At 45.1% G+C, this 12,135-nt stretch overlaps 1 protein-coding gene across 1 annotated transcript in view; it reads right to left on the reverse strand.

Moving 5' to 3' along the window:
* susd6 (sushi domain containing 6) overlaps positions 1 to 12,135 on the reverse strand; it is a 29,156-nt gene that overhangs the window by 15,220 nt on the left and 1,801 nt on the right. Inside the window, exon 2 of the mRNA XM_053880427.1 lies at positions 6,834 to 6,999. Within this exon, the coding sequence (XP_053736402.1) occupies positions 6,834 to 6,960 (127 nt within the window). The 5' untranslated portion in view covers positions 6,961 to 6,999. The remainder of the gene's footprint in view (positions 1 to 6,833; positions 7,000 to 12,135) is intronic.

Here is a 12,135-nt window from a genome sequence, read left to right on the forward strand (position 1 = left end):
ACGTAGGTCACGCTTGTATTGTGCGAGCCGCCAATTCAGCAACTTCCAAACAAAAAAAGACTTGGAATGAATGAATCCAAATGATTTAAATTTTCAAGTGCGACTTTTAAAATAAAAGTAACTTTAATACCATTATGAGGCATCAGAATGTTCCTCGCCAACAAACAGAGACAGAACAATTCAGTGAACCAAACAAGACGCTCCTCACGTTTATGAGGAGTAGCCATTAGCTCTAGCCAGAAAGAGTTGTCCTTCTTCAGAAGCTCCTTGATTGTCAGAAATCTCTCTCACGTTGTTCTACGTGGCGTGAGAGTAGCATGGATATATCAAGAGGCCCATATTACGCAGTGTGTTTCCATTTTGCACTTAGTGCCAAACAAAAGGACATGGCCTGAGGCGCGGAGGTGCAAGACTGCACAGCAGGGGGTGAATCAGACTCCGGCCACCTGGGACAAAATCCGCAGGGTGAAAAGCCCCTTAGCATCCGCGAGGTCAGTACTGCAGAGGCTGGAACTTGGCGGGCGCGGGAAGACTTGATGTGACGGCTGTCATGGAGCACAGCAACAGGCCGAAGATCAAACATGATTACACAAATGAATGTGTTTCACTCATAGATGTGAAGAGATGCATCATATTCCCAGCTCCCAGTTTCTCCACAGCTGCAGTGATGACAAACAACCCATGAGAAGAAGAGATTCCACCATTCATCCTCACAGCTGACACATTATTGTGACATACAGGGATCTGATGAATCCTGATGTAATTATCTACATGGACTCAAGGGCTGCATTTAAACAAACACCTTCCTTGTTTGGCTGCTGTTTGCCTTGGGGAGTTGTTGACAGATGACGTAATAAGGACAGTGGGTATTAGCGGGCGGCTAAGCAACTCACCAGTTGGCAACGAATGTAAAAGACGAGAGAAGGAGGGGCTCTGGCAGCAACTACTCCACAGAGGGAAATAACAGATTAGGTGTCAACTGTTTTTCACGCTCATTGCTTTTGGGAATTTAATAGCGCTTGTTTTGCTCAAAAACGTTAGCCATGTTATGCAAATACAGAGAGCATTGATGACATTTTGCAGAGATGGTCATTTCCCCCCCCTCATTCTATAAACCACAACGACGCCATTGGTTAAAAGTAAGTAACAAACATGTAGCTTAACACAAGTTTACATATCGACGTTATTCCAAAACACTTTCCTCGTTGGTGGGCTCCCCACTGACCATGGCAATACATTTGATTCTGAAGCACTTGACACCAAAATGTTTGTAACATGGGTGACGGCTTATTGAGCAGCTACTACGTTTATGAATTTGGATTCTCAAGCGTCTGCAAAATACAGCTGGAAAGCATCTTCTCAACACAGCAGGCCTTATTAATGTGACATGATTGCACTTGCCGAGACCAAACCTTCCCCTTCAGCCAAACTGAGTCAGAGTCTGAGTCAGAAGGTTGTACACAGTTCTCTCCCAAAACCACTGCTCTCAGCTTTTCCAAGCCATTTGTGCTGGTCGAAAACACCTGGAATTAGCCAGCGCAAATCAAAATCCTGAAAAGTTTCCTCACTGGATCACCTTTCACAAGAAGAAATCCCCGGCATATATCCCCCCAGAACCTTCATGGCAAATTCATCAATTCACACGTGTGTGTAGGATGATGGTGCTTCGTGTGTAAGCTTGTTTGAACAGGATCCTAATGTTGACTAACTGTGCGACGAAAACCCACCCACGCCGCTTCACTGGGTTGGTGAAGAAAACATCAAAGACGCAGAGACAACAGGAATGAGGGAAAAGAATGCAAGCAGCTCCATGAAGCGAATGTCAAAAACACAAAAGGGAGGACAATAAAATAAAAATAGAGGAATAAGGGAGGGACAAAGTGTGTCAGCTGGAGACTCTTCAGCAGGATGGCTCCTCAGCTGAGGCCTTTTGGAAATAATTAGGATTGTCAGCTACTTCAGAGAACGAGGACACAAATTCAGCGGAAACTATTTACCAGCTTCTGCAGCTCATCTTGCCAAAGCTGGATATTCCAGTCTTTGACAGAGAGATGCAATACAAACTTCTGCATCACATAATATTACTGTAATTACTTAATATCAGAGATCTACTTTAGCATAAGCAAGACTCGCGTCTATGCTAACTTTAGTTTCCCTGAATGAGGGATTGGCCACCACACACAACACGATCGCCCCTCACCATCCACTCTAGACAGCACTTGCAGACGCTATAAATGAGTCCATGTCGTATCATTATTTACTGCTCCAGAGATGATGGTGGGTTTAAGAAAAAAAATGTACTCTCTCAGGTATCACAAGGAGCTTATTCTGGTAAGCCATTATATGAATAAAAGGGTCGACTACTGCCAACTGTATTTCACGCTCATGATGTGTTGAGATGTGTTGTGTGAGATACTGCAAGGAAGAAAACCATTAGTTCCAGGTCTTGTGTCAACGATGGTGAATCCAGCTCACAAAGCAGAAGAGTTTTCATCACTGTCAAGGTTTCAGTAACAAAAATGGTTTTGACTGAATAATACTAATCTGACCCTTAAATTAAGCAGCTACTACTCGTTCTGGCAGCCTGACAGGCACAGCAAAAGCAATAAAATGTGACATACCCATGTACCTTCTCTGATTGAAGGTGCGGTGACAGGGTTGTGAGTCCATTCACCAGTAATGGTACCACCTGACTGTTTAAAAGTGAATGAAATGGTCTTGTGTCGCTAGTCCGCAGCGCAATATCTGTTTCCGCTGAGAGATTCTTTGTCTGCCGGAGCATTTAGAAATCCCCTTAAGGGCCTTTGGAACTGGGTGGTAGGCTGTTAAATGACATAGGGAGAGCCGGGAATGAGGACCGAAGCGATAAACACACAGGTAATGAAAACCAAAGGCTGATGGATTTGTCCAAACTGCCATTAACACTCTCTTTCGGCTAAGCGGCAAATGGCGTGTGTGCTGTTCAATACACGTTTGCACTCTTCCACATGTGCAGTGTCCATCAACAGAGCTAATTGCAGGCTGCTTGTGAAGAGAAGGGACAACTTGCTGAGGTTTCAAACGCACTCCAAAAAAGCCCTCTTAGTTCTCATCTTACAGGCAAAGACTGGAAGCCTAGAGGCTGCTTAACAGTTTGCTTATGCTATAACCTGAGCTAGCAAGCTCCGCAGGAAAGAAGCATGTGCAAGCTCCACGCTGCACAAGTGACTCAGTCGATTAAGTGGCAAGTCGTGGGTCAACGTTGCTACAAGAGAGGTGGTTTGCATTTGAATATTTACAGTTGTACGGAAAATATGCCACAAAAATGTCACACAAGAAGCAGCGCAATAACTAATGGATTCCAACATTTGCATCCATTACAATGACTACATTGAACGTGACGTACGTGATGACGGTATTTTGGTGACGAATACATCCCCGTTTTGTAGACTTTCAAATATCAACCTGCCCAGACCAATGCTAAAATATTTGTTATGGGAGTTGTCCAGTGTTTCTCAATGATAGGTTTCAATGCAAGAAGACATCCTCACATTCCTGCTTGCTTCTCACCATTTCTGACGAAACAAAGGGAGCAGTCAAGGCCCCTTTGCCGAGCCCCTTAGCAGCAAACGTTTTCAACTCAAGCCAACAAGCATAACAATGCGGTGACATAAACAAACACCAACCTTTGAGGAAATGAGAAACAACTCCCACCTCTTCCTTCACTCCCCCTAGGTTTTCCCAAGCCCACATTTCTTACCGGGCCGGTCACAATAAGCTTGTTTTTAGAAGGACTCCTGTGTTCTTCTGTTCAATAGCAATAGAGGACAGCGTTTTAGATGGACAGGGAAGAATGAGCAATGTGTTTTTGCCCTCTGACTTACAACTCTGCTGCAGCAGCAAATACACCTTCAGATGACCACAAGTCTCGACATACTTCATCAGGAAATCAATGACTAATCTGCCAGTGTGATGACGGCGGACTTCAATAGCAGGAAAGACTTGAATACAGTAATTCTCCAAAGCCCCATCTACAAATCTTTTGTTTACTCGAATCCCAAAGGGTCCTTTGTTTGCTTACTAGCAATCCACTAGGCTGTGAAAGGTATTTTGGTTGTGGATTTACTTTGTTTGGAAGCAATGTTGAGGAAAGCTTTGTTACAGACAGAGCAGTAGAACACACTATAGGAAGTTGACGTGTGCTGCCCGCAAGGGACAACTACACAATGAGTGAACACGCCTCTGGGTGTGGGTCGTAAGCCTCGGCCAAAACACTGGAGAGGCTTGTTTGGTAAGTGCAAACCACAATGCTCAACTTCAAGATCAATTCACAATGTCTCATAGCTTGCACAGAATTGAGTCAATCTTGCTGAACCACTTGCTGACTAATTTCATGAAAAACGAAGGCCATCATTTGTCACAGACCCTGAATTTAGGTCACCAAATTACTAATGACTCAGTTTTAAGTTGTGTGTAAGCCGTTTGTGATCCAAGCATGGAGCTAATGAGGCTAAAGTTGACATGGTATCATTAGGACGGCTCATGACGAGACGCTGTGAATGTGGCGAGTGGGAGCTAGCTTGCCACCCCTGCACAATCCTGGTCTTATCTGGACAGGACCAAACACGTGACATATATCTATCCTAGAGGCTTTTTCCAAGGATTGTCAAAGGTCATGCCATCGATCAATCATAAGGGTTCACAGCAATGCTAAATGCCTGAAGGTGTGTACACCATCAAAATGTCTGACATGCTATTTAAAAAGATGAAAAAAAACATCATCCAGTCACGAGTTAACGTCAGTCGAGCCGGTCTTTGACACAGTTCTCCATTGACGAATAACTTCATAATTCACCTGTTCATCATTTGTGCAGCTTGTTATTGAGATGCCTCCAGATGAACCTGACCCAGAGCATTTTATTATTCAATGTGGCCACGGGCTCCTGTATGCAAATGCTGTACTGTACATTTCAGTATCCAGCCCTATTCGGGCCGCTGACGGAGATTCGCGAGTCTGGAATGAGCCCCTGAGCAGTGATGAAATTTCATATTCATGAATATTTCCAGAGCAATTCCATCATCCCCGAAACACGTCGACGGGTAACCAGCGTGAATTATGCATGGTGGGCTGACGTGACGCACGCCGTGGGGAGAGAAGAATCAACACGAGGATGACAATGAGGTTCGAGGATAACTTTTGTGATGGTCTGATAATGTAAATAGCTTGTGATATATACCTCATGTGCAACAGTCATTTTGCAGTGCTGCTTTCTGTTCTCAAAGAACATAACCAATACTGTGAGTCAGCAGTTTTGAACTATGGGGAAGAAGTCAGACAAATGTATGACAGGAATGACCAGTGAGTCACACCTGACTTGTTGAAAACAACATGAACTACAAAGTTAATATTTGAAATGTGATGCTGCTCTTGAAAAATATGGCCTCTATAAACAGGCCAGATTGACAAAACTGTGAAAATGTCGAAATGTCGAGGTAGTGGAAAAGATGTCACAAGCCATAAAAGCAAAGGTTCGGAATTGTTGACACCACAGAGATCTTGGCAGATCCCTCTGCGCTACTGGCTTAGTGGTACAGACAACTTGAAGAATCATCTTCGGCCAAGTGGCTCTCATTTGATGACGCTGGGCTGCATTGAGGTGACAACCACACTAAATGTCTGCCAAGACAAATTCATGTATTTCACTTGCTCATGGCGCCCTGCAGTTTGATAGAGAACATTGTGCTTTTAATATGGCAGTTTGGATCAACCCCACACCCTCACTCAAATCTGCCTCAATTAACGCTCAGCAAAGGTAACAATTATACTTCATCATAAATCACATATATATATGCATATATTTAGGGATGTAACTAAATAGCATGGATGACGAAAAGAGAGGATTGGGTACAGTTTCAGGAGGCTGGGCATGTTAGTGAGTCCAGAACGTGAGTGCAAGTCCTCCAGGCTTCACATGAGTCATGTGTGCGTGTTACATAAGAGAAGAGCAAAAGAATCAGAGGGATTATGTGCTTAAGCAGCCTTCAGTTGCAACTCCCATTTCCTGGTTAGGTTAGGGTCTTTATTCAGGCATTTCTTGTTGAGTGAGGCAGTTCTGAGATCACGGCTTTTGATCAAGCCAGATGCCGACAAACATAAAAGCTGGGGGTGGAATTCCTTCTTTCCAGGGGCAAAGAAACTGAGGCACGGCCATGCAAGAGAAACAATGGTTTACCTCCGTCACAACATAACCAAGGGGGTCACACTTGGTTAGAAGAAGGGTGAGCGACTGAACAAGTCAATTGTCGGCAGCCAGGCCGGAGCACTCAATTTAATTCTGGACTTCCCACACACTCATTCAGATAATACCCATGTGACAGGACATCTGGCACATTTGACAAGCTGGTGGCGTGTGGAGGGGCGGGGGACATTTGTAGGAGGCACATGTGACGATGAGCGATAAAACAAAGGGAGTTCCACATCGCTTTTGAAGCGGATGGCTTGAGGAGTACAAAGCTGAAACCTGAGGAGGATCAGAGAGAGGCAACAACCAAAACCTGCTAAGTCGGCTAAAAGCTCTCTGAGGACAATAAATGTCACGGCTGATGAAAACCTCGTGACAGCAGCGTGACCACAGACAACAAACATGCTCTCTGTTTCACTCAATCACGGTTAGGCGGAGAGTTCCGCGGACGCGATTGAGCTCTCAATCTGCGGACCGAGCGAACCCTTGGGTAAACTGAGGCCAATTTTATCGGGCTGACCAGCAAGACGATGGGAAAACGATCAATTCACTGGAGGCCAGCGAAAGACGGCGGCACGGTTGATGCAGATCATGCAGGGGAGAGAGGCTTACCTGAAGCGTGACCATGAGGGAGGAGGGAAAAGAGCAGGAGGAGCAGGGAGGCAGCCAGCCTGTGGGATCCAGAGCAGGCCAAGGAGGACAGGGCTCTCGTCTCGACAGCTACCATTCCATTGCACATCTTTTCCTCCGGCAACCAGGGAGTCCTTTACGGCTTAACCTGTGCAGGCCACATCGAGAGAGAGGGATCGAGAACATGGATTACTATCAACATTCTGCCGGATTACGTAACCAGAGGCAACATCGAGGCACAGGATGGAGAGTAAAAATAACGTCAGAGCGAGCACAGCGTGCCTCGTCATCAGATCAGGCTGCTTCCTCTTCCTCCGCGCTTCCCTTTCAGCAACTCAAACCTAAATAAACTGAGACCACTTCAGCTCTGCTGCCAGAGGCTGAAGCAGCATGGGGTCTATTGTGATCCACATCAGTTCTCACTCTTAACTGTAGCGTGAAATCTCGCCATCCAAGTAAGCCAAGAGCCAACGTTTCTTTTAGTCAATATTGGGACAAACTAGCGATTCAAATTCAGGCCTCGCAAATAACCTTGCCTTTTTTTGTGGTAGCATGTCATTTCCATGTTAAGCCGCTCAAATGACAGAGCCGTGTTTAATATAGCATGTTTAAGTAGTAGAAACTGGTTTTGTACGTGTGTGTCGAAGTGTGTCATCAGTGAATGGAAAGAAGAATAGGTTACCACGATTTATCAATGTGAGGAGACAATGCAGATTTTGCTCACATTCTTTCGACACACCATAGACGTACAGTGATGTGTCGCAGCTGGGAAAGACTGCTCTAAACAACAATAACAGGAAATATTTACCCATGTTGTTGTAAAATAAGTGTTAAACAGTGCTAGAAATTAAATGCCCTAAAGCATGTGTAGTTAGATTGTTAACCGCACAATGAACACATACAAAATGTATTTTCTAAATCATAAAATTGTCCCTCACAGGCGCTTCCTGCACTGACACATGAACAACAATAGCATTGTGACGTGTTAAGCCGCACAGGAAGAGACAATGCACATCCTGACTGAACTGAAAATGCAGTTTGATGTCCCAGACATGTCATCATTGCATGAATGAGCTGCAGGTGCGTTGCAGAGAGATCTGGACCAAGTAAGAAAATCTGCATTATGTAGGGAAACTGGTCCACTGGCAGGCTGCAGGGCCTCTGGAAATAGCAGCAAGGACAGTACCGTCAGACAACGCTGGCGGGCTAATGGCTATAGTAATGGCACGGTTGCATTTGGAAGGCAGCCACTAATAATGCAGATCAGCAGCACAGTCGACGGTAAACACAAGTGGGCACTCACAAAAATGTGACGGCAAAAAGAGTTTGAGTGAGAGAGACATCTTTCAGTAATGCATGAATTAGACTATGCTCGTATACATGCAGCATCGGCGTTTCCTGTCTTCCTGCTTCTCCAGTTGCAGCAGCTGAAATCTTCCTTTAGTGCTACTAACTTTCCAGCAAACGCTTATTCGTCCAGCCACCCATCAGAAAGGCCAGCCGGTACGCGCTTGTCACAATCAGAATGGCCTTTACTGTCATTGTACTGCTACAACGAGATTGTAGCTGCTACTCCTTTGGTGAATGTTTGATGATGTTCATGGCTTTGCTAAAGTAATGGGACCTGGCGAAACAGTTGCAGCCAATGATTTTCTGGGCCGTGTTGATCACTCTTTGCAGTGCTCTCTTGGCTGGAGTCGTGCATCCTGCATACCATGGAGCAGGCACCGATGTGCCGAGGGAGACCAGTCTTTCGAAGCACTTCATGATTGCAGACACTTCAGTTACTGACTTTTTGGGGACATGGATGATGATAGAATTTTTTTAAATCCCAGTCAGCTGGTCAGTGCACGCTGTGCAGTACCTTCCCAGGTACGCCATACAATCTCGGCCGCCACTCAAAAATATGTCAGCGCTACCTTTTTTATGACATCAATCTGTGCCCTCATGTTTGTCGTATGTCCTTCAATGTGCAGTCAAAGTTCTTCGGTCAGAGCAGGAAGTGATGTCCTCTGCATGCACGACAATCAGGCTTCTGTGTGTGTCATTGTGTCACGACACTCTGTTTTGTTGTTTGTGTACAAGATAGACCAGCTCAATGAAAAGTCCAGTCTCCCCAGTTTGATCTTAAGTACTGAATTATTCCGTGCACACGAACACAAGCAGCCAGAGAACACGGACTAAGGTTGGCACTTCTTGTCCCTTTACAAGACAGAACACAGAAACACAACACCAACTGTCACCATCCTCTCCAGCACCCCCCTCCGAGGGTATAATGGAGAAGCATACCTGCATGCAGTGCTGGCAAGCAGGAGGGAATGACGCAGGTCGGATTTGGCAGAACAGTTTGGGTCCTTTATTGAGCCAAAGGCAGCGTTCAGAAGCATCTTGTGATCAGAGCAGACCGCCGCTCAGGATGGCATTTGTAATGCAGGGGTGACCTCCAGCCGAGGTCAGAGTATCGAGCAGCGCGGTTGTGTGGATTGAAAACTTAAGCAGAATCTGCCTAATTGCCTTCTCTCTCTCACACACAGAGACAGAGACAGAGAGAGAGACAGAGACAGAGAGAGGTGGAAGCCATCAATTCTCTGCAGAGGAATCAGACAGCAGACCGCCGGCTGGATGGAACAAGATACAGTGACTCCATAATGTGTTGAGCAAAACGTTGGCTTCACAGTGTTTTCTCACGTATACAGAAATCACATGATGGCTCGAGTTTGAGAGACGCGTTTTAAATCCCCCCCAGTCTGGTGGATGTATCCTGGACATGAGAAGGTAAAACAGAGAGGGGTGTGTTTTAGACTATCGTACTGGACCCAGTTACACATCAAAATGAATATGAGGTTATCGGACCATTCTCACATCAGAGGAGCCACTTGTTTACTTCCATTGTGTAGCTGAAACATGTGCAGCCGCACAACACCCAGTCAAATCGTAGTCGAGCTAGCTATGAACTGGATTATCCAGCTTGTGTAGTCTGACTAAAAGAAATTTGAATTTCTCCCGGTATTCGAAGTAAGCTGTTAACATTTGCATTTTAAAAGTCCAAATAACTAATACAATGATCCTGTTTCCTGAGCTGCCACGAAACCGTGGTCACTGTGAAATAGATCCAATACATCTACTTTGACTCTGCACAGTGAAAATTCCATTAAAAACAGTTCTATTTTTATCCCGTTTCAGTTTTGGCTTCCTGAAGGACCATTTTAGAATCACACCACTTAAACAAACACTTCATTTCCCATCCGCAGCTGTGCTTGACTCTGTAGCGAGACTATTGGGCTTGACGACACCCCGGCCAAAACGGTTGACATCTCACCGTGGCAAATTTGAATTATCTTTGTAACCATCACAAGGTGGCCTGTGTACCTTGTGAGGAAAATTACAAGGCTGGGATGGGCCGTTTCTATAAATAGACGCCACAAGAACAGCAAACAGCCTGGACGACTTCCTTGTTTCATAAAACATTCAAAGGGTGTGTGTGTCTTCAGGAGATATTTTAATAATGGAGTAGTGTCGCTGACATGGAAAGTAATGCTCATCAAACCACCAAGGATCATCTTTAAGAGGAATGTTGTGAATTGATGGAATATTCAACTAAGAATATCCAATAAACTCTGATGTTTCAAATGAAAAGTCTGCTTCAAAATCAGTCACTTTCACATGAAAATCAAGTTATTTAGTTGTGTGTGTAAGAGCCCTGTTCAAATCCAATGTCTGCCCTCTTTGTGGACTGACAGACTCTCCTCCATGGCATTAGAACGGCACACGCCGATGACTGTGCTTCACAAAGAAACCAGCCGTAAAAAACCTGCTGGTCCTACAAAGGGTCGTTAGCACCAACACAACCAGGGTGGAAATGGCCTCTTATCATTTCTGAGAGCAGTCAGCGAATCATCAAGGGCATTTGGAAAGCAAATGATGCCCCCTCAAAACAAGACAAAGAAAACTGGGCAACTGTCCACTTCAGACACGAGTGAGACAACCGGCCGGCCGGCCAGCCAGCAGGCTGCTACTGCAGTCTTTCAGCTGCCCGCGGCTCCAGGAATGCACAAGGATGCGAACAGAGAGGCCGCGCAGGCATGTGTCTGGGAAGAGAGGGCAGCCAGTGTGCCAGAGATTTCCAGCCGATAGGCTCCAGTGCTGCTGCTGCTGCTGCTGATGGTTAAAAACCTCAGCGCCTGCAGACAGCGGCAGGACCACAGAAAGGCCCCTTTGTTGTTAAGCACTAAGGGGCCTGCCGAGCCCTCGGAACCTTCTGTGGTCCGAGAAAGTGTGAAGACTTTGTAAGGACATGACTTGCAGAACGAAACATCAAATTAGATAAATAAAAATAGTGTGAGTGGAAGCCAGCAAGAGGCAAAACATTCTTATCTCCACTCACAAGATGTCAAACATAACATAACCCTCCCTGTACACAGGTATGGAAGCAACAAAACATGGCTGCTGTTACACAAACCTATTTCATTCAAGAGTCTTTATGTTATGTTGAGTCTTATTGTTGTCTATTATCTTTAAAATGCGGTGCACAGAAACGCAGATGGAGACGAGCGTCAACAGTTGATTGTGGAAAACCAAATCGAGTATCTCTTCTTCAAAGTCTACTGAGAACAAAGTGAAGAAATCAGTGGAACAATACGAGCCTTATTCTGCCACGCAGTATGTTCACACTCAAGCACGGTGGCTAACAACAACTTTATTGGTTTGATAAGTTTGATGAGTTACCACCACCACCAGTAATTGGCCAACAAAAAACAAACTTTGGAGCGCAGGGTAGCAACCAGCTGTCTGTGTTTGGTTTGGGGATTTAACAGTGGAACTCTTGACATTGCAATGAAAACAAGTACCATACACAATGGCAAGCCAAACTGGTGTGCCAGAAAAGCATGAGTAAGTCAAACCTGCGTCCATCTGGAGCAGCTCCTGATGCCCAAACATGCGAGATAGTCCAAGACACTTCTACAACAGCTTGGCACCGACCTATGCAGTTATGTGGAAACAGTTGTGCCAAAACTGAAAGCTCACTCGCTCTCAAAAAGGTCTCTACTATAGACACATTTGGAGATCATTTCAGCCAAACTATTGAATAATGATGATGCCGACTTTGGGGACAAAAAGAGGAACTGGACGATTACTAGCATGACAAACAACATGCAAAACCAAAAGAACCTCACAGGCTCTTCAAGAACATTTTCAACCAATTGGTCAAACCAAATATGCGCCATTCAAACCAAGCAGAACAGTTCAGTTGACAGTTATCTTGGTTTATATAGTCAAGAGACGT

The sequence above is a fragment of the Synchiropus splendidus genome, chromosome 12, assembly GCF_027744825.2.
Source record: "Synchiropus splendidus isolate RoL2022-P1 chromosome 12, RoL_Sspl_1.0, whole genome shotgun sequence".
Classification (NCBI taxonomy): domain Eukaryota; kingdom Metazoa; phylum Chordata; class Actinopteri; order Syngnathiformes; family Callionymidae; genus Synchiropus; species Synchiropus splendidus.